The sequence below is a fragment of the Carcharhinus amblyrhynchos genome, chromosome 35 (assembly GCF_965287045.1).
Source record: "Carcharhinus amblyrhynchos chromosome 35, sCarAmb.v2.hapA, whole genome shotgun sequence".
NCBI classification, from domain to species: Eukaryota; Metazoa; Chordata; class Chondrichthyes; order Carcharhiniformes; family Carcharhinidae; genus Carcharhinus; species Carcharhinus amblyrhynchos.
This window is the reverse complement of record NC_137358.1, coordinates 19,184,337-19,206,098: the sequence shown is the minus strand read 5'-3', so window position 1 is coordinate 19,206,098 and position 21,762 is coordinate 19,184,337. Positions and strand designations below refer to the sequence as shown.

The following is a 21,762-nucleotide window of genomic DNA, read 5'->3' as shown; positions in this document are numbered from 1 at the left end:
ATTCTGAAAGTTGCTGCAGGAATGCAAGTTGATAGATTAGAACTAGCTATAAATATAAAATCTTCACCAACAAATTCAGTCGGAATCCAGAAGAAGCTTCTTGGCTGGAATTTTACCACCCCACCTGCCACAGGAATTGGAGCAGGCGAGGGGCAGACAATGGAAAGGTCATTGAGCTTGGGAAGGATTTAACAGTTTAGTGACGAGCAGGGCTGTAAAATCCTGCCCTTTGTCTCATTGGACAGGAAATTGTTCCTGATCACCACCTAGTGGCCACTACCTGTAAATGCTGTGTGACATGCTACTGTTTACATTGACTTCATAGGCTGGAAATTTCTGCCCTCACCCCGGTGGTGGAGACAGCTCTCCATTGGCAGTTGGCAGGATCTTCCAGTCCCACCAAAGTCTGCGGTGTTTTGTACGGTTCTTCTGCCCAGCCGGTGGGAGGAGGGATCCCACTGGTGGGAAGGGCTGGAAAATCCTGCCCTAAAATGTTTACTCAGGCAGTTTGCACATTAAATATCAATGCAGAAATGTGACTGGATGAAGTTGAGTGTGAACAAATTTGCATAAAATATAATGTTTCTCTGATTCCTGATATGGGTACTGGGAGTGAGGGCAGGGGGGGCTGCTTTTCTTGTCTGCTGAGTTTTTTTCTTTCTCCTGAAGGAGTGAACACCGTGTTGGGGCCTGGTTTCCCAGGTGCTGCTCATCCTTCCATTAGCTCCAAGCTGCAGAGTGATGGGTTTTTAACTCAGCACTTTGTGTTTTTTATAACAGGTTATCCAATGATGTCGAAGGCACTGAACGCCACAGGCAGGCACATTGCCTTCTCCTGCAGCTGGCCAGCTTATGAAGGAGGGCTGCCCCCTGAGGTAAGGCCGCAGAGCACAGTGTGCACCTCGTATAGGCCGCGGGAGCAGAGAGGGTGAGGCAGCGATTTGTGGAACAGGAGGGGGCGGCACGGTGGCACAGTAGTTAGCACTGCTGCCTCATAGCGACAGGGACTCGGGCTCAGTTCCAGCCTCAGGTGACTGTCTGTGTGGACCCTGTCTCTGCACAGGTTACCTCTGGGTGCTCCAGTTTCCTAGCACCCTCCAAAGATGTGTGGATCAGGTAGTTTGGCCATGCTAAATTGTCCCTGAGAGTCAGGGGGATTAGTGGGGTGACTACATGGGGTTGTGGGGATAGGATCTGGGTTGGATTGTTGTCATTGCAGACTTGATGGGCTGAAAGGCCTCCTTCTACACTGGAGGGATTCCGTGACTGACTGACACAGAATGATATCAAATGCACGGCTTACCAGCTGCCCAATAAAATGCTGCCGGTGTTAATGCTCCACACTTCCTACTCCTCAGCATCTCACTCCATCAGCTTTCTATTCCTTTCTTCCTTATAAAGAACGGTGAGAATTCCTTCCAGAGCCTCACTTAGGTTTGGAGCCATGCTCTAGACTTTACAGGAATGAATGACGATGACAAGTGTTGTGTTCAAATAACAATTTTTTTAAATAATGGTTACATAATTCACTCAGAGGGTGGTGAGTGAGTGGAATCGGCTGCCGTCAGTGGTGGTAGAGGCGAACTCGCTGGGGTCTTTTAAAAGACTTCTGGATGAGTATATGGGATTTAATGGGATTGAGGGTTATAGCTGGCCTGGTAGGTAGGGATATGATCGGCTCAACTTGTGGACCGAAGGGCCTGTTTGTGCTGTAGTGTTCTATGTTAATATGACATTTATAATTGATACTATATAAAAGGGGAATAATAAGTAAGAAAGGGAAGGGTTTTGTTCATTTCTGAAGGAAAGAAGACAGATAGATGTTTGTTTAAACAAAAACCCCCAATTTGGTCTCGGTGCATACATTGCCAAGCCACTGAGTAATCTCAATGGGTGGACGCCTCAGTCAATCCATAGACATAGGAACAGAATTAGGCCATTTGGCCCATCGATTCTGCTCCGCCATTCAATCATGACTGATAAATTTCTCAAGCCCATTCTCCCACCTTTTCCCAGTAACATTTGATCCTCTTACCAATCAAGAACCTATTTATAATAACTCCAGGAGTTGGCTGTGAAGAGGGGATCTCATAGAAACGTACAAAATTCTAGCAAGATTAGACAGGGTAGATTCAGAAAGAATGTTCCCGATGGTGGGGGAAGTCCGGAACTAGGGGTAGTAGTTTGAGGATAAGGGGTAAACCTTTTGGGACTGAGGTGAGGAGAAATTTCTTCACCCAGAGGGTGGTGAATGTGTGGAATTCACTCCCACAGAAAGTAGCTGAGGCCAAAATGTTGTCTGTTTCAAGAAGGAATTAGACATAACTCCTGGGGCTAGAGGGAATCGAGGGATATGGGGGATTAGGATATTGAATTTGATGATCAGCCATGACCAAAATGGATGGTGGAGCAGGCTCGAAGGGCCAAATGGCTTCCTCCTGCTTCTAGTTTCTTTGTTTCTATGAGGCTGTGCCCTCTGATCCCAGTCTTTTCCACTAAAGAAAACAACTTGTCCATATCCACCTATCCAGTCACTCTGTTCTTGGCCCTTCCTCCCCGTTGTCCGTGGTGACTATTCGACTCTGTTTGCAGCACTGAATCATAGAGTCATAGAGGTTTACAGCACGGAAACAGGCCCTTCGCCCAACTTGTCCATGCCACCCTTTTTTTAAAACCCCAAAGCTAATCCCAATTGCCCCCATTTGGCCCATATGCCTCTATGCCCATCTTACCCATGTAACTGTCTAAATGCTTTTTAAAAGGCAAAATTGTACCCACCTCTGCTACTACCTCTGGCAGGTTGTTCCAGATACTACCTTCTGTGTGGAAAAAAATTGCTCCTCTGGACACCTTAAACCTATGCCCTCTGGTTTTAGTCTCCCCTACCTTTTGGAAAAGATATTGACTATCTAGCTGATCTATGCGCTTCATTATTTTATAAGATCACCCCTCAGCCTCCTACACTGCAGAGAAAAAAGTCCCAGTCTATCCAGCCTCTCCTTATAACTCAAACCATCAAGTCCCAGTCAATATTTTCTGCACTCTTTCTAGTTTAATAATATCCTTTCTATAATAGGGTGACCAGGACTGTACACAGTATTCCAAGTGTGGCCTTACCAATGTCTCGTACAGCCTCAACAAGACATCCCAACTCCTGTATTCAATGTTCTGACCGATGAAACCAAGCATGCCAAATGCCTTCTTCACCACTCTGTCCACCTGTGACTCCACTTTCAAGGAGCTATGAACATGTACCCGCTAGGTCTCTTTGTTCTGTAACTCTCCCCATCGCCCTACCATTAACTGAGTAAGTCCTGCCCTGGTTCAATCTACCAAAATGCATCACCTTGCATTTGTCGAAATTAAACTCCATCTGCCATTTGTCAGCCCACTGGCCAAATTGACCAAGATCCCGTTGTAATCTGAGATAACCTTCTTAACTGTCTACTGTGCCACCAATCTTGTTGTCATCTGCAAACTTACTAACCATGCCTCCTATAGAACATAGAACATAGAACACTACAGCACAAACAGGCCCTTCGGCCCACGAGTTGCGCCGATCACATCAACACCTATCTATAACCCCCAATCCCATAAAACCCCATATACTCATTCAGAAGTCTTTTAAAAGACCCCAGCGAGTTCGCCTCCACCACCACTGACGGCAGCCGATTCCATTCACTCACCACCCTCTGAGTGAAAAACTTACCCCTAACATCACTTCTGTACTTTCCTCCCCGCACCTTAAACCTGTGTCCTCTCGTAGCGACCATTTCAACCCGGGGAAATAGCCTCTGAGAGTCCACCCTATCTATTCCTCTCAACATTTTATAAACCTCTATCAGGTCGCCTCTCAACCTACGTCTCTCCAGGGAAAAGAGACCCAGTTCCCTCAACCTAACTTCATAAGGCATGCCTCCCAGTCCAGGCAACATCCTTGTAAATCTCCTCTGTACCCTTTCAATAGCTTCTACGTCTTTCCTATAGTGAGGCGACCAGAACTGCGCACAGTACTCCAAATGAGGCCTGACAAGGGTCTTATAAAGTTATATTCTCATCCAAATCATTAATATAAATGACAAATAACAGTGGACCCAGCACTGATCCCTGAGGCACACCGCTGATTACAGGCCTCTAGTTTGAAAAACAACTTCTACAGCTACCCTCTGGCTTCTGTCGTCAAGCCAATTTTGTATCCATTTAGCTACCTCACCCTGGATCATGTGAGATTTAATGTTATGCAACAACCTGCCTAAGGCCTTGCTAAAGTCCATGTAGACAACATCAACGGCACTGCTGACATCTATTTTCTTGGTTACCCCTTCAAAAAAGCAACGTCTCCTTTAAGGCCAAATTCTGGCTGCCTTTCCAGCCTTTCAGGGCCTTGGTACAGTTTTTCCAATCTTATTTATTCTTTTCACTTGTATTGCAAGGCCATGCAGACTTCATAATGTGCAACTTGTTTACACTGCTATTGGAAGTGTCTCCCCATCTGTCATCAATCAAAATATTATTTCATTTTAATCAAACTGCATCTTCCAATGCTTCAGATGACCACAGCACATACGATTACTCAGTGACTTGCTATGTGGTCCCAAGGGTAACAGAATGCAGTAGAACAGTACCTCTGATCACAATCAAAAAGCAACTTATTTTAGTATTCTAATGGCAAACAAGATTTAGTCTAAACAAATCATCAGCCATGTTCTTATTAAATGATGGAGCAGGCTTGAGGGCCTACACCTGTTCCTAGCTCTTATGTTCTGAAACACCAACAGCTTGGCACTTCATCTGAGAAAGGAGGTAGGTCAGTAATGATTATTACGGTGGCACAGTGATTAACATTACTGTCTCACAGTGGTTACATTACTGCCTCACAGTGGTTAGCATTACTGCCTCACAGTGATTAACATTACTGCCTCACAGTGGTTAGCATTACTGCCTCACAGTGGTTAGCATTACTGCCTCACAGTGGTTAACATTACTGCCTCACAGTGGTTAGCATTACTGCCTCACAGTGGTTAGCATTACTGCCTCACAGTGATTAACATTACTGCCTCACAGTGGTTAGCATTACTGCCTCACAGTGGTTAGCATTACTGCCTCACAGTGGTTAACATTACTGCCTCACAGTGGTTAGCATTACTGCCTCACAGTGGTTAACATTACTGCCTCACAGTGGTTAGCATTACTGCCTCACAGTGGTTAGCATTACTGCCTCACAGTGGTTAGCATTACTGCCTCACGGTGGTTAACATTACTGCCTCACAGTGGTTAACATTACTGCCTCACAGTGGTTAGCATTACTGCCTCACGGTGGTTAGCATTACTGCCTCACAGTGGTTAACATTACTGCCTCACAGTGATTAACATTACTGCCTCACAGTGGTTAACATTACTGCCTCACAGTGGTTAGCATTACTGCCTCACAGTGGTTAACATTACTGCCTCACAGTGGTTAACATTACTGCCTCACAGTGATTAACATTACTGCCTCACAGTGATTAACATTACTGCCTCACAGTGGTTAGCATTACTGCCTCACAGTGATTAACATTACTGCCTCACAGTGATTAACATTACTGCCTCACAGTGGTTAACATTACTGCCTCACGGTGATTAACATTACTGCCTCACGGTGGTTAACATTACTGCCTCACAGTGGTTACATTACTGCCTCACAGTGGTTAGCATTACTGCCTCACAGTGATTAACATTACTGCCTCACAGTGGTTAACATTACTGCCTCACGGTGATTAACATTACTGCCTCACGGTGGTTAACATTACTGCCTCACGGTGGTTAACATTACTGCCTCACGGTGGTTAACATTACTGCCTCACGGTGGTTAACATTACTGCCTCACGGTGGTTAACATTACTGCCTCACAGTGGTTACATTACTGCCTCACAGTGGTTAGCATTACTGCCTCACAGTGGTTAGCATTACTGCCTCACAGTGATTAACATTACTGCCTCACAGTGGTTAACATTACTGCCTCACGGTGATTAACATTACTGCCTCACAGTGGTTACATTACTGCCTCACAGTGGTTAGCATTACTGCCTCACAGTGATTAACATTACTGCCTCACAGTGGTTACATTACTGCCTCACGGTGGTTAACATTACTGCCTCACAGTGGTTAACATTACTGCCTCACGGTGGTTAACATTACTGCCTCACGGTGGTTAACATTACTGCCTCACGGTGGTTAACATTACTGCCTCACAGTGGTTAGCATTACTGCCTCACAGTGATTAACATTACTGCCTCACGGTGGTTAACATTACTGCCTCACGGTGATTAACATTACTGCCTCACAGTGGTTAACATTACTGCCTCACGGTGATTAACATTACTGCCTCACAGTGGTTAACATTACTGCCTCACGGTGATTAACATTACTGCCTCACGGTGGTTAACATTACTGCCTCACGGTGGTTAACATTACTGCCTCACAGTGGTTAACATTACTGCCTCACGGTGGTTAACATTACTGCCTCACGGTGGTTAACATTACTGCCTCACGGTGGTTAACATTACTGCCTCACAGTGGTTAGCATTACTGCCTCACAGTGGTTAACATTACTGCCTCACAGTGGTTAACATTACTGCCTCACAGTGGTTACATTACTGCCTCACAGTGGTTAGCATTACTGCCTCACAGTGGTTAACATTACTGCCTCACAGTGGTTAGCATTACTGCCTCACAGTGGTTAGCATTACTGCCTCACAGTGGTTACATTACTGCCTCACAGTGGTTAATATTACTGCCTCACAGTGGTTACATTACTGCCTCACAGTGCCCGCCACCCAGGTTCTTTAAAGGTCAACAGAAAGCCACGAGAAATGTTATAAGGAAAAGTAAGATGGATTATGAGAGTAAACTAGCTCAGAATATAAAAACAGATAGCAAGAGTTTCTACAAATATATAAAACGAAAAAGAGTGGCTAAAATAGAACTTCAGAGGATGAGAAGGGGGATGTAATAACTGGAAATGAGAAAATGGCTGAGGCATTGAACAGGTATTTTGTGTCGGTCTTCACAGTGGAAAACACAAATAACATGCCAAAAATTGATAACAGGAAGGTGATGGCAGGTGAGGACCTAGAAACTATCATTATCACAAAAGAGGTAGTGTTGGGCAAGTTAATGGGGCTAATATAGACAAGTCTCCTGGCCCTGATGGAATGTATCCCAGGGTATAAAAGAGATGGTGGGGGCAATAGCAATTGCACTAATGATAATTTACCAAAATTCACTGGTCTCTGGGGTGGTTCCCGCAGATTAGAAAGGAGCAAATGTGACTCCACTGTTTAAAAAAAGAGGTAGACAAAAGGCTGGTAACTATAGGCTGGTTAGCTTAACTTCTATAGTAGGGAAAATGTTTAAATCTATCATCAAGAAAGAAATAACGAGACATCTGGATATGAATTGTACCACTGGTAAGACACAGCATGGGTTCATGAGGCCAGGTCATGTTTGATTAATCTGGTGAATTTCTTTGAGAACATTACATGTGCAATGGACAGTGGGGAACCTGTGGATGTGGTGTATCTGGATTTCCAGATGGCATTTGACAAGATGCCGCACTAAAGACTGCTGCATAAGATAAAGGTGCAGGGTGTTACGGGTAATGTATTAGCATGGATAGAGGATTGGTTAACTAACAGAAAGCAAAGAGTGGGGGGTAAGTGGGTGATTTTCTGGTTAGTGATCAGTGACTAGTGGTGAGCCTCAGGGTCAGTGTTGGGACCGCAGTTGTTTATGATTTACATCGATGATTTGGAGTTGGGGACCAAGTGTAGTGTGTCAAAATTCACAGGTGACACTAAGATGAGTTGCAGATACTGAAAGTCTGCAAAGGGATATAGATAGTCTAAGTGAGTGGGAGAGGGTTTGACAGATGGAGTACAATGTTGGTAAATGTGAGATCATCCATTTTGTCCTTCATTGCCAGAGGGATGGAGTTTAAAAACAGCGAGGTTATGTTGCAGCTGTATAAGGTGCTGGTGAGGCCACACCTGGAGTACTGTGTACAGTTTTGGTCTCCTTACTTGAGAAAGGATATCCTGGCACTGGAGGGGGTGCAGAGGAGATTCACTAGGTTGATTCCGGAGTTGAGAGGGTTGGCTTATGAGGAGAGACTGAGTAGACTGGGCTATACTCTTTGGAATTCAGAAGAATGAAGGGAGATCTTATAGAAACGTATAAGATTGTGAAGGGAATAGATAAGATAGAAGTAGGGAAGTTGTTTCCACTGGCGGTGAAACTAGAACTAGGGGGCATGGCCTCAAAATAAGGGGAAGCAGATTTAGGACTGAGTTGAAGAGGAACTTCTTCACCCAAAGGGTTGTGAATCTGTGGAATTCCCTGCCCAGTGAAGCAGTTGAGGCTCCCTCATTGATTGTTTTTAAGGCAAGGATAGATAAATTTTTGAACAGAAAAGGAATTAAGGATTATGGTAGCAGGCGGGTAAATGGAACTGATTCCACGAAAAGATCAGCCATGATCTTATTGAATGGCAGAGCAAGCTCGAGGGACCAGATGCCCGACTCCTGCTCCTAGTTCTTGTGTTTGATTCCAGCCTTGGGTGACTGTCTATGTGGAGTTTGCACATTTTCCCCCCATGTCTGCATATGTTTCCTCCCCCAGTCCAAAGATGTTTGGTTTCAGTGGATTAGCCATGTTACATTGCTCCTTAGTATCCCAAGACGTGCAGGTTAGGGGAATTTGCAGGGTAAATACATGGGATTACGGAGATAGGGGCTGGGTGGAATTGTTGTCAGTGCAGGTTTGATGGGCTGAATGGCCACTTCTGCACTGTAAAGATTCTATAGACTCAATGATCTATGGTTCTAAGAGTTAATCGAAGCACAATCATAGCTGGATTAAGATCAATATCGACCAAGTGAGATTAAATACAACATGCACTTGCAAAACTCAGATAATCAAGAAGGCGATTGGAATGTTGGCCTTCATCGTGAGAGGAATAGAATATAAAAGCAGGGAGGTCTTGCTGCAATTGTACAGGGCACTGGTGAGGCCGCACCTAGAGTACTGTATACAATTTTGGTCCCTTTATTTGCGAAAGGACATATTAGCTTTGGAAGGGGTACAGAGGGGGTTCAGCAGGTTGATTCCGGAGATGAGGTGGTTAGTTTATGAGGAGAGATTGAGTAGACTGGGCCTGTACTCATTGGAGTTTAGAAGGCTGAGGGGGGATCTTATAGAGACATATAAGATAATGAAGGGGCTAGACAGGGTAGAAGCAGTGAGGTTATTTCCACTTCGAATGGAAACAAGAACTAGGAGCCACAGCCTCAAAATATGGGGGAGTCAATTTGGAACAGAGTTGAGGAGGAACTTCTTCTCCCAGAGGGTGCTGAATCTTTGGAATTCTCTGCCCAATGAAGCAGTGGAGGCTACCTCGTTAAATGTGTTTAAGTCACAGATAGATAGATTTTTGATCAATAAGGGAATTAAGGGTTATGGGGAGAAAGCGGGAAAGTGGAACTGAATCACTAACAGATCAGCCATGAACTTATTGAATAGCGGGGCAGGCTCGAAGGGCTAGATAGCCTACTCCTGCTTCTATTTCTTATATTCTTATGACTTTAAATATTCACTATAGGTTTAAAACAACAGCAGAGCAGAAATACAATACAAATTACAAAATTGCAAAGGTTATTGGCTGGAGGCTTACATCCTTGTGTTTATCTAACTTCCTCTTTTATATCCAGACTATTCACCTCAACTTCCCCCTATGGTATGAGTTCCATATTCTAACCAGCTCTCTGGGCAAAGACATTTCTCTTGTTGGATTTATGACTCCTAGATTTGGATTCAGCCATAAGGGGCTATGTCTTTTTCAACATCAAACCCTATCAAAGCTATTCATAATTGTAAAAATGCCCTGTCTATTTATTCTCATTGTGGATCTCACACAACAGGGAGGTGCGATATATAAGATTTTCTCCTTTTCCTCTTCAGTTTCGAATATTCCATGCCCTTACTACTGACTGAGTAAAGAACCTACCACTGACATCTGTCCTATATCTATCACCCCTCAGTTTAAAGCTATGTCCCCTCATACTAGCCATCACCATCCGACAAAGACCAAAGCCAAAGATTCTGCAATCTTCTCCTTAGCTTTCCAAAGAATCCGAGGATAAATCCCATCCGGCCCAGGGGACTTATCTATTTTTTTACACTTTCCAGAATTACTAACACCTCCTCCTTATGAATCTCAATCCCGTCTAGTCTAATAGCCTGTATCTCAGTATTCTCTTAATTCCACTGTCTGCTGTGGTGGGATTCAAACCCAGGCCCTCAGAAAATTATCCTGTGTCTCTGGATTACTAGTCCAGTGATTATACCACTACCCCATCATTTCTAGTGAGTGCAGTGAGGGGTGACCAAGTCCTTTCTCTTGAGAGTTGAGGCCCAGGGCACTTTCTTTTGAATTTGCCTAGAAAAGAAATCACAGCAGATAGAATTCCTACAGTGCAGAAGGAGATGTTCAACCCATTGGGCCGATTTTACCAAAAATTCACACCCGTTTTCGGGCGTGAAATCGCGGTAAATTTGGGCATCGGGCCTGTAACGCGATCTGCACTCGACTCCGAGCAGATTTACCGACACCCGATTTGGGTGCGGATCCAGCCCGTGCCCCAGTGGGTGACCCAACAATTTAAATGCATTAGCATGCATTTAAATCAACTTAATGAACCGCGCACCAACACTACCACCAAATCCTACTTTACCGTCTTCGGATCCACTCCGGATCTGTGCTGTTACCAACCTGCAGAATAAAAACCCGAAGCGGATTCCTATTCTGCAGGGGAAGCTCCGAAGTCTCGTCCTCCTCGAACACCCTTTGCAGACCCCCTGCTAACCACCCTGGCAGACCCCGCCCCCCCGCCCCACATCCCACCGGGAGGGAGGCAGAGCACACCTCCCTCCAACCTACCTCGATTGCTGCTCTCCCTCCACCATCCTTCTGACCTGCACTCATTGGAGAGCCTGCAGCACCTTCCTGGCCTCCCCCTGGCGTCTGTTGGAGGTGGGTGGGTGGGGGGGGGTGGGGTGCTCTGATGGATCTCTGGTTGGGGGGAAATGGAGATTCTTCTAAGCCCATCCCCCCCCTCCCCCCCCACCACCACCACACATCCACCACCACCCCCACCTCACAACCAGAGATCCATCTGAGCCCGTTCCCCACCAGTCTGCCGGGGGGGCCGGGAGCTGCCTCCCAGGGGGGTCTGATCATCGTGACTGAGATGAGGAAGAATTTCTTCATTTAGAGGGTGGTGAATCTCAAATTCTTTACCACAGAAAGTAGTGGAGGCCAAATCACTGAATATACTTAAGAAGGAAATGGATAGCGTTCTAAAATCAGGATGTCAAGGGGAATAGGGAGAGTGCAGGAGTTTGGCATTGAGATAGAGGATCAGACATGATCATGATGAATAGCAGTGCAGGCTCGAAGGGCCGAATGGTCTACTCTTGCTCTTATTTTGTGTGTTTTCTACTCCAAAGTCTCACATTTGTCAGTATCCTCTCTGTTTTTGCGTATTCCCTTGTCTTGTCACACTTCCTAAAATGTGTTACTTCACACTTCCTCTTTGTTTCAAATTCTTTTTCCTGGATTCAGCAGATGCTGCCTTAATCTCTGCTGACCTCCTGCTTCTCTCTCACTGTTGGCAGCCGATACCCTTCGAATGGACAGTGGCATTGCATTGGACCCTCCTGGAGCTGGTACCCAAGGGAAACATTGCTGGCTGACTGAGGAGTGAGTCTGGAACTTCTGCAGAGGGTTTATAAAGCATTGCTTTGGACTTCTCTTCCGGGGCTGGTTCCTACCCTCTGGAACGTGTAGGGATCGTAGAATCCCTTTAGTGCAGAAGAGGCCATTTGGCCCATCGAGTCCACCCAGACTCTCTGCCAGAATATCTTACTCAAGCCCTATCCCCTTAACCCCACACATTTACCATGGCTAATTCCCCTAACCTGCACATCTTTGGACACAAAAGAGCAATTTAGCATGGCCAATCCACCTAACCAGCACATTTTTGGAGTGTGGGAGAAAACCAGAGTACAAAGAACAAAAACAGCCCGGGAAACAGGCCCTTCGGCCCAACGAGCCCGCGCCGCCATTTTAACATTACCAGCCCCCCTCCACCCATGACCCTTATCTATTGTTTATGGCCATCCGCATTGAGGGAAACTAATTTAGGGACAATTTATTACCTCCAATCAGCCTAATAGCACATCTTTGGGGTGTGGGAGGAAAATGGAGCACCCGGAGAAAACCCATGCAAGCACGGGGAGAATGCGCAAACTCCCACAGACACCGGCCCAAATCCATGTGTCTGCACAGCAAACAGTGATAGTCACTGAGCTGTCGTGTTGCCCAGTATCTGGTCAAGTTTAAGCACACACTAACGACATGAAGCACTAGGCCAATCTCGAACAACCAAGAGCAGCCCCAGTACGACCCATCGCGTGTATGCCCCTCATTGGACAACAAGGCGGACTGACTTAAAACCTGTGAATTAAAAGAGAAAAACATTATTATCATACCACATCCTTTTACATTATCAGGGACGTCCCAATGCTAATGAACCTTATTTAAAACAATCTCCTATATCCACCCATCTCTAACCCACTCATGTGCCTGTCTAAGTTATTCTTAAACAACTCCAGCGTGCCTGCCTCCACCACCTTACTGGGCGGAGCATTCCATACCCCCACTACCCTCTGTGTGAAAAACCTCCCTCTAATATCCGTGTTATATCTCTCCCCCCTCACCCTATGCCCATGGCCCCTCATACCGGGTGTCTCTAACATAGGAAATAGCTTACCTCTGTTTACTTTATCTATACCTTCATAATCTTATATACCTCTATTAGATCCCCCCTCAGTCGCCGTCTTTCAAGGGAAAACAGCCCCAATTTGCTCAATCTTTCCTCATAACCCAGTCCTTCCATACCAGGCAACATCCTGGTAAACCTGCTCTGCACTCTCTCCAGAGTCTCCACGTCCTTCTAGTAGCAAGGCATCCAGAACTGGACACAGTACTCTAAATGCGGCCTAACCAACGTTCTATACAACTGCAACATTAGACTCCAGCTCTTATACTCTATACCCCTTCCTATAAAGGCTAACATACCATAGGCTTTCTTCACAACCTTCTCCACTTGTACTGCCACCTTCAAAGACTTGTCTCGCTGTGATTCTATGCTCTTTATGGGCTTACCATTTATCATATAACTCCCCCCTACATTATTCCGGCCAAAATGCATCACCTGACATTTATCCGGATTAAACTCCATTTGCCATGTATCTGCCCAATCAACCAGCCTATCAATATCCCGCTGTATTGCCAGACACTGCTCCTCACTGCCCGCCAATCCAGCCATCTTAGTGTCATCAGCAAATTTGCTGATCACACCACCTACTCCCTCTTCCAAGTCATTTATATACACTACAAAGAGAAGAGGTCCCAGTACTGAGCCCTGCGGCACACCACTAGTGACAGACCTCCAGCTAGAAAAGGACCCCTCCACTACTACTCTGACTCCTCTTTGCAAGCCAGTTCTCTACCCATCTAGATACCTGACCACATATCCCATGAGCCTTAATCTTTTCTACCAACCTACCATGAGGGACTTTGTCAATCGCCTTACTGAAATCCATATAGACGACATCAACGGCTCGTCCTTTGTCGACCGTTTTTGTCACCTCCTCAAAGAATTCTACCAGATTCGTAAGGCAAGACTTCCCCTTTACAAATCCACACTGCGTATCCTTAATCAGATACCCGGAGGAAACCTGCGTAGATATGGAGAGAATGTGGAAACTCCACACAGACAGTGACCCAAGGCCAGAACGGAACCTGGGTCCCTGGCGCTGTGAGGTAGCAGCGCTAACCCACTGTGCCACCATGCTGCCATGTTCGTATGTACAGATGATCAGAAATAAGTAGAACTCCCCAAGGGTAAACCTGGAGGAAATGCAAATGTACAAAAGAAGCTTTTAATCTCTGCAAATGTTATCGCTGAGTGTTCTGAAGCAGAGGTTGATCTCCTGTCTGAGACTCAGAGGAGTACCTCACCTCATAATCTGATTCCCCACTCTCTGACTGAAGAAATTCCTCCTCATCTCTGTTTCAAAGTACCGTCCCTTTAGCCTGAGGCTGTGTATTCTGGTTCTAGTTTTTCCTACATAGAAACATAGCTTCCCACTAATCCTTGCCACTTTGTATGCCTTTTCTTTTGTTTTAAAGCTGCCCTTGACTTTCCTCGTCAACCATGGATGCCTCATCCTCCCCTTAGCATGTTTCCTCCTCCTTGGGATGAATTTCTGTTGTGCCTCCCGAATAACTCTCAAAACCTCCTGCCGCTGTCTTCCCTGCTCGGCTCCCTTTCAATCAACTCTCCATCTTCTCCCTCGTCTCTTTGTAGTTACCTTCATTTAATAGTAATACCGTTACATCTGATTCCAGCCTCTCAAACTGCAGGGTAAATTCTATCACATTGTGGTCACTGCTCCCTAAGAGCTCCTTCACCTTCAGTTCCCTAATCAATCCTGCTTCATTACACATCACCAAATCCAGAATTGCCTGTTCCCTAGTAGGCTTTGTCACAAAAAACCCATCTCTTAAACATTCCATAAATTCCTTTTCTTGGGATCCAATACCTACCTGATTTACTCAGTCCACCTGCATATTGAAGTCCCCCATGATTATTGTAACATTGCCTTTTTTATATGCCTTTTCTATCTCCTGATTTATTTTCTGTCCCACATCCTGACCACTGTTAGGGGGCCTCCCATCAGGATCTTGGTTAGCAACTGCTACCTCACAGCACTAGGGACCCAGGTTCAATTCCTAGCTTGGATCACTGTGTGTGTGAAGTTTTTACTGTGTTTACGCCAGTCCAACGCCGGCATACCCACATCGTGTGAAGTTGTACATTCTCCCTGTGTCTGCGTGGGTTTCCTCTGGATGTTCTGGTTTCCTCCCACAGTCCAAAGATGCGCAGGTTAGGTAGATTGGCTGTGGTAAATTGCCCCTTAGTGTCAGGGGGACTGGCTAGGGTAAATGCATGGGGTTATGGGGATAGGACCTGGATGGGATTGTGGTCGGTCCAGACTGGATGGGCTAAATGGCCTCCCTCTGCACTGTATTCTATGATTCCATGAAATTGGTGCGTGCATAACAACACTTTATTAAAAGGGTAGAAATGCATTTTGGGATTTCCTGAGACGCTGAAGACAATGAAAAAATATTTAGCTTGTGTTTCATTTTCACTCCCCCTGACAAACCCTCTTCTTCCTGCCTCCACGCCCTCTCACTGCCTCGCCATCCTCCTCCCTCTTTTCCTGCAACTCTCACCCCTGCCTCCATTCCAATCCTTCTCCCTAGCCCCCTCCTGTCTCCCTGATCCCCTCTCTCCCCACCCCCCCGTCCCTCTCTCTCCCCCCCCCTCCCTGTCCCCCCCTCCCTCTCTCCCCGCTCCCCCTCCCTGTCTCTCCCTGCACCCCCCGTCTCTCCCCGTCCCCCTCCCTCTCTCTTCCCGCCCCCCCCTCTCCCCGCTCCCCTCCCTCTCTCTCCCCGCCCCCCTCCCTCTCTCTCCCCGCCCCCTCCCTCTCTCTCCCCGCCCCCCTCCCTCTCTCTCCCCGCCCCCTCCCTCTCTCTCCCCGCCTCCCTCCCTCTCTCTCCCCGCCCCCTCCCTCTCTCTCCCCGCCCCCTCCCTCTCTCTCCCCGCCTCCCTCCCTCTCTCTCCCCGCCCCCTCCCTCTCTCTCCCCGCCCCCTCCCTCTCTCTCCCCGCCCCCCTCCCTCTCTCTCCTCGCCCCCCTCCCTCTCTCTCCTCGCCCCCCTCCCTCTCTCTCCCCGTCCCCCCTCCCTCTCTCTCCTCGCCCCCCTCCCTCTCTCTCCCCGTCCCCCCTCCCTCTCTCTCCCTTTCCCCCCCTCTCTCCCTGCCCCCCCCTCCCTCTTTCTCCCCGCCCCCTCCTCCCCCTCCTCTCCCTCTCATTGGCATTAAGTTTTGTTCTGTTGGGTTGTTTCCAGGTGAACTACACTCTCCTGGGGGAGATCTGTAATCTGTGGAGAAATTACGATGATATTGATGATTCGTGGGAGAGTGTTCGTGGAATCATTAACTGGTACTCGATGCACCAGGACGTTCTGCAGCGTGTGGCTGGGCCGGGGAGGTGGAACGACCCAGACATGGTACCCTGCCTTACTTTACATTGCTGTTCCTGCACTGCCACAGAATGGGAATCTCCAGGTGAAGCAGGGTTCGATGCTGCAGTTAGAGTCTGGGGTAGGGGGTTGCTGCAGGCACTTGACATGTCCCCCCGCCTCTGCCATTTGTATAATTTCAATATTCACACCACGTCCACTGGCAATTACAACTGCCAGTCTCCATTCGGAAACTTGTGGGTTCGAGTCCCACTCCAGACCCTTGAGCCCATAATCGAGGCTGACACTCCCAGTGCGGCGCTGAGGGAGTGCTACACTGTCAGCGCAGCTACCTTTTGAATGAGATGTTAACTTGTGGACTTTCTGTCCTGTGATTGGCCGGCACAGTGGCAGAGTGGTTAGCACTGTTGCTTCACAACACAGGGGACGCAGGTTCGATCCTGGCCTTGGGTCACTCTCTGTGTGGATCTTGCACGTTCTCCCTGTGTCTGCGTGGGTTTCCTCTGGGTGCTCTGGTTTCCTACCACAGTCCAAAAATGTGCAGATTCAGTGGATTGGCCATAGTAAATTGCCCCTTAGTGTCCAAAGATGTCTAGGTTACGTGGATTAGTGGGGTTAAGGGGATAGGGCCTGGATAAGGTGTTCTTTTGGGGGCCCGATGCAGATGGGCCAAATGGTCTCCATCTGCATTGTAGAGATTCTATGAAAGGATCCCATGGTGCTATTCAAAGGTAGTTATCCCTGGTGCCCTGAACAATGTTCACCCATCAACAACACCACAAAATGTAGATTATCTGGTGATTATCTCATTGCTGACTCTGGGATCTTGTTGTGAATTACACATCACACGACAACCCTCAGCTACACTTCCAAAACATTTCATTGGCTTTAACGCACTTTGAAATCTCCCAAGGTTGGAAAAGACGCAACAAAATACAAATTCCTTCATTGTGTGTTAGTTTAATATTCTGACAACATTGAGCACACTTGCTGCAGGAATACAAACAGCAAAATACTGCAGGAGCTGGAAATGTGAAATCCAAAGAGGGAGTACTGAAAACTCAGCGCGGAATTCTCCAGTCACCCTGTCACTGCTGCCAGCCAGGATGGTGAATTTGGTGCCCAGTCAAATCTCTGTTCACTGCAGCGGGATTGGAGAATTCCAGTGGCGCGATCAGCCAGAAAATTCCAGTCAGCTCTTCGTCTGCTGCTGCTCTCTACTCTCTCCACAGGTCCTGCCCTGACCTGAGTATTCCTGACATTTTCTTGCTTCATTTCTGATGCTGCAGTGCTGGGTGTAGCAGGTCGAGCAGTCTGTCCCAGTTGGTCCTTGACAGGTGGAGATTTGTTTTCGCTGCTTTTGTGGGACCTCTGATCTGCCATCACCTGTGGTGAAATCTCTGCGTGGGAGCAGCTATTCCCGCTGGCAGAAGGGGATTAAGAGAAGGATTGTCACACTCCCCCTTAATTTCTCCTGGAGTGTTAGTAGGAGATCGGGACAATCCCAGTAGAAATCTTAGGATTTCTCAGACTGGTGCTTACAGGGTGATGTTTGTGTGTGAAACTCCTTCAACATAACATTTACCAGTTGGAATAATGTGTTGACTCTTCTTATTCCATTGCAAATGAATGTTAGTGTCTCTCAGATCCCTGTCATCAATTCTATCCCTCTCCTGTGTAACTACCTACTGTTCATAATCTTGACATCCTGTTTGACCCTGAGCTGAGCTTCCAACCCCGCAACAAGATCTGAACAATATCCAGACTTGGGCTGACAAGTGGCAGTAACATTCACACCACAAAACTGCCAGGCAATGACCATCACCAATAAGAGACACTCTAACCACTGCCCCTTGACAATCAGCGGTGTTACCATCACTGAATTCCCTACTTTCAACATCCTTGGGGTTACCATTGACCAGAAACTCAACTGGACTCACCACATGAACACCGTGGCTACAAGAGTAGGTTAGAGGCTGGGAATACTGCGGCGAGTAACTCACCTCCTGATTCCCCAGAGCCTATCCACATCTACAGGGCACAAGTCAGGAGTGTGACTCCCCACTTGCCTGAATGGGTGCAGCTCAACAACACTCAAGAAGCTTGACACCGTCCAGGTCAAAGCAGCCTTGATTGGCACCACATCTACAAACATTCAATCCCTCCACCACCTCAGTAACAACAGTTTATACTATCTACAAGATGCACTGCAGCAATTCACCAAAGATCCTTAGACAGCACCTTCCAAACCCACCACCATTTCCATCTAGGACAAGGGCAGCAGATACACGGGCACACCACCCCCTGCAAGTTCCCCTCCAAGCCACTCACCATCCTGACTTGGAAATATATCCTTCACAGTCGCTGGGTCAAAATCCTGGAATTCCCTAATGGCATTGTGGGTCAACCCACGGAACACATACTGCAGCGATTCAAGAAGGCAGCTCACCACCACCTTCTCAAGGGCAACTCGGGATGGGCAATAAATGCTGGTCGATCAGCAATGCCCATGTCCCATGAATGAATAAAAAAAATCTCTCCAACATCACCTCTTTTCCCCTCCGTACTATCGTCCCATTCCATCCCTGATTCTACCAGCAGCGGGAACGCAGCTTTCAATGCTTTTATTTCCTGCAAACTAGGCTATTTCATTGTGCTCTTGACTCCACTTTTGCCACTCCATAAACTTCAGCTCACTTTAAACACTATTCTCTGTATCTTAACTCTCATCAAGTCCTGTTCACCTTTGTTCTCACTGACTCACATTGGCTCCTGGTACTTCAGATTCTCGCCCTTGTTTTATTTTTATTCTCCATGGACGTGGGTGTCGCTGGCCAGCGTTTATTGCCCATCCCTAGTTGCCTGAGGGCAGTTGAGAGTCAGTCACATTGCTGTGGTTCTGGAGTCACATTTAGGCCGCACCAGGACAGCGGATTTCCTTCCCTAATGGGCATTAGAGAACTGGATGGGTTTTTCCGACAATCAACAATGGTTTCATGGTCATCAGTAGATTCTTAATTCCAGATTTTTTTTTAATTGAATTCAAATTCCACTCTCTGCTGTGACGGGATTTGAACCCATGTCCCTCAAACATGAGCTGAGTCTCTGGATTAATACTCTAGTGATGACCACTAAGCCATCACCTCCCTGTCATGCCAATCTTTCTCTTGTCCCTATGTCTGTTACCTCCTCCAGCTCTGCAATTCTCTAGGACAACTGCTCTCCTCCAAATCTGGCCCTGATTTCCATCTCTCCACTACTGGCAGGTTCTGTCAATAGCTGCCTGGCTCCTGAGCTACGGAATCCTCATCCTAAACCTCTCCAAGTTTCCGCCTCTTCCTCCTCTCCTTAAAAGTGCCTTCACCTGGTCTAATATCTTCACATTGGATTGGGGTCAGATTCTGTCTGGTTGCTCCACTGTGAAGTGTTGTGTTTTAGGCTGCTTTATAAATGCAGGCTGTGTTTGTTAAATAATCAGTCACATCCCTCTCATACTCTCTGTTTTTTCTCCCCAGCTAATTATCGGGAACTTTGGCCTGAGTTTCGAGCAGTCCAAATCGCAGATGGCCCTCTGGGCCATTCTGGCTGCTCCCCTCTTTATGTCTAATGACCTGAGGGCGATCTCCATCCAGGACTCAGCCATCCTACAGAATAAACTACTGATCAGGATTAACCAGGATCCGCTGGGGCTGCAGGGCCGGATGATACTGAAGGTGAGCAGCAGATAGAAGAAGGAGTGAGGGGCTGGAGGGGGGATTGGGCCCAGTATCGAAACACTCGAGAAGAATGAAGGAAAGTGGGATTGCGACTCTGGTGAGGGGTTTAAAAGCACCCTTAAGGCATGTGGACCAAAAGTCACAGGTCATTTTAGCTTCTAATGAGTTAACCATTCACAAGACAAATTGCGAGGTGTTAGAATTGGCACGTGTTCATGTGTGTGCGTGTGTTGAGCAGGCTGTATGTGGTGAGTGGTGCACGTGAGAGTGCACGTGTGTGTGTCAGCAAGTGTGTGTCAGTGTTACTCACAGTTCTGGCATTTATGGACTAGGTGGTCCCAGTTAGCAGCGGGGATCAGGATCACGGGCAAGGCGATCCTGATCCCCATGGCTGTGAGCCCCACTGAAATGGAGCAACCAATCTTAAAAATAAGATTTTTTTTCATTCACAGGTTTTAAGTCGGTCCGCCTTGTGTCCAACGAGGGGCATACACGCGATGGGTCGTACTTGGGCTGCTCTTGGTTGTTCGAGATTGGCCTAGTGCTTCATATCGTTAGTGTGTGCCTAAACTGGACCAGATACTGGGCAACACGACAGCTCAGTGACTATCACTGTTTGTTGTGCAGACACATGGATTTGGGTCAGTGTCTGTGGGAGTTTGCGCATTCTCCCCGTGCTTGCGTGGGTTTTCTCCGGGTGCTCCGGTTTCCTCCCACACCCCAAAGATGTGCTGTTAGGCTGATTGGCAGGAATAAATTGTCCCTAAGTCAGTTTCCCTCAACGTGGATGGCCATAAAACATTAGACAGGGGGCGTGGGTAGAGAGGGCTCGTTGGGCCGAAGGGCCTGTTTCCCGGGCTGTTCTTGTTCTTTGTCTATTTAAAATGGCAGTGAGGTGAAATATTTTCTCTTGGAGGGTGGTGAATCTCTGAAAATTTCTTCCGGAAGCAGAGTGTTTGAATATTTTAAGGCAGAGGCAGATAGATTCTTGGTAAACAAGGGGGTGGGATAGGTTATAGGGAGGGGTTGGTAGGTTGGAGATTTGAGGTCACTATCGGATCAGCCATGATCTTATTAAATGGTGGAACAGGCTCGAGGGGCCGAATGGCCTCCTGTTCCTCCATAATACGTTTCCAATCTTTATTAATTTTCCTGTTCCCCTCTCTCACTGCCAGGGTATCGACGATATTGAGGTCTGGATGCGAGAACTTTCTTCGTCAACCATGGCATTGGCTTTCTTCAGCCAGCGCGTAGACATGCCGTACCACTACACCACGGCACTGAGCCAACTCAACATCACTGCCCCTGATGTGTTCTCGGTGAGTACGGGCTCCCTTTTATAACTTGCACAGGATGGAGAGGCAATAGAAAATAGACTCACAAGGATAATACCAGCACAGAGAGGTTATGACTATCGCGGGAGTTTGACTCGGCTGAGACTCTTTTCCCTGGTGATGTGAGAACTGAAAGTGATGTCTTTAATATGAACAGGGTTTGATGAGGTAAATGTAGAGAGAACGCTTTCAGGAATTTATAGATTTATTGAGCTAAATGCTGGAATTTGGGATTAGTGTAGTTAGATTGTTCTTGACTGACGTGGACCCGATGAGCTGAATACATCGAAACTAGAAGCAGGAGGAGGCCATTTGGCCCTTCACACTTGCTCCACCATTCATTATGATCATGGCTGACCATCAATTCAATACCCTGATCCTCCCACGTTCCTCGATCCCTTTAGCCCCAAGACCTATATCTAATTTCTTCTTGAAATCGCACAACGTTTTAGCCTCAACTACATTCTGTAGTAGTGAATTCCACACATTCACCACCCT

The 21,762-nt window shown here is 47.0% G+C and overlaps 1 protein-coding gene across 1 annotated transcript in view; it reads left to right on the top strand.

Annotated features, from left to right (window-relative positions):
• LOC145361579 (alpha-N-acetylgalactosaminidase-like) overlaps nucleotides 1–21,762 on the top strand; it is a 45,410-nt gene that overhangs the window by 12,486 nt on the left and 11,162 nt on the right. The window contains exons 4-7 of the mRNA XM_080217418.1: nucleotides 781–875; nucleotides 16,080–16,241; nucleotides 19,730–19,927; nucleotides 21,106–21,249. Coding sequence (XP_080073544.1) covers nucleotides 781–875; nucleotides 16,080–16,241; nucleotides 19,730–19,927; nucleotides 21,106–21,249 — 599 coding nt within the window. The remainder of the gene's footprint in view (nucleotides 1–780; nucleotides 876–16,079; nucleotides 16,242–19,729; nucleotides 19,928–21,105; nucleotides 21,250–21,762) is intronic.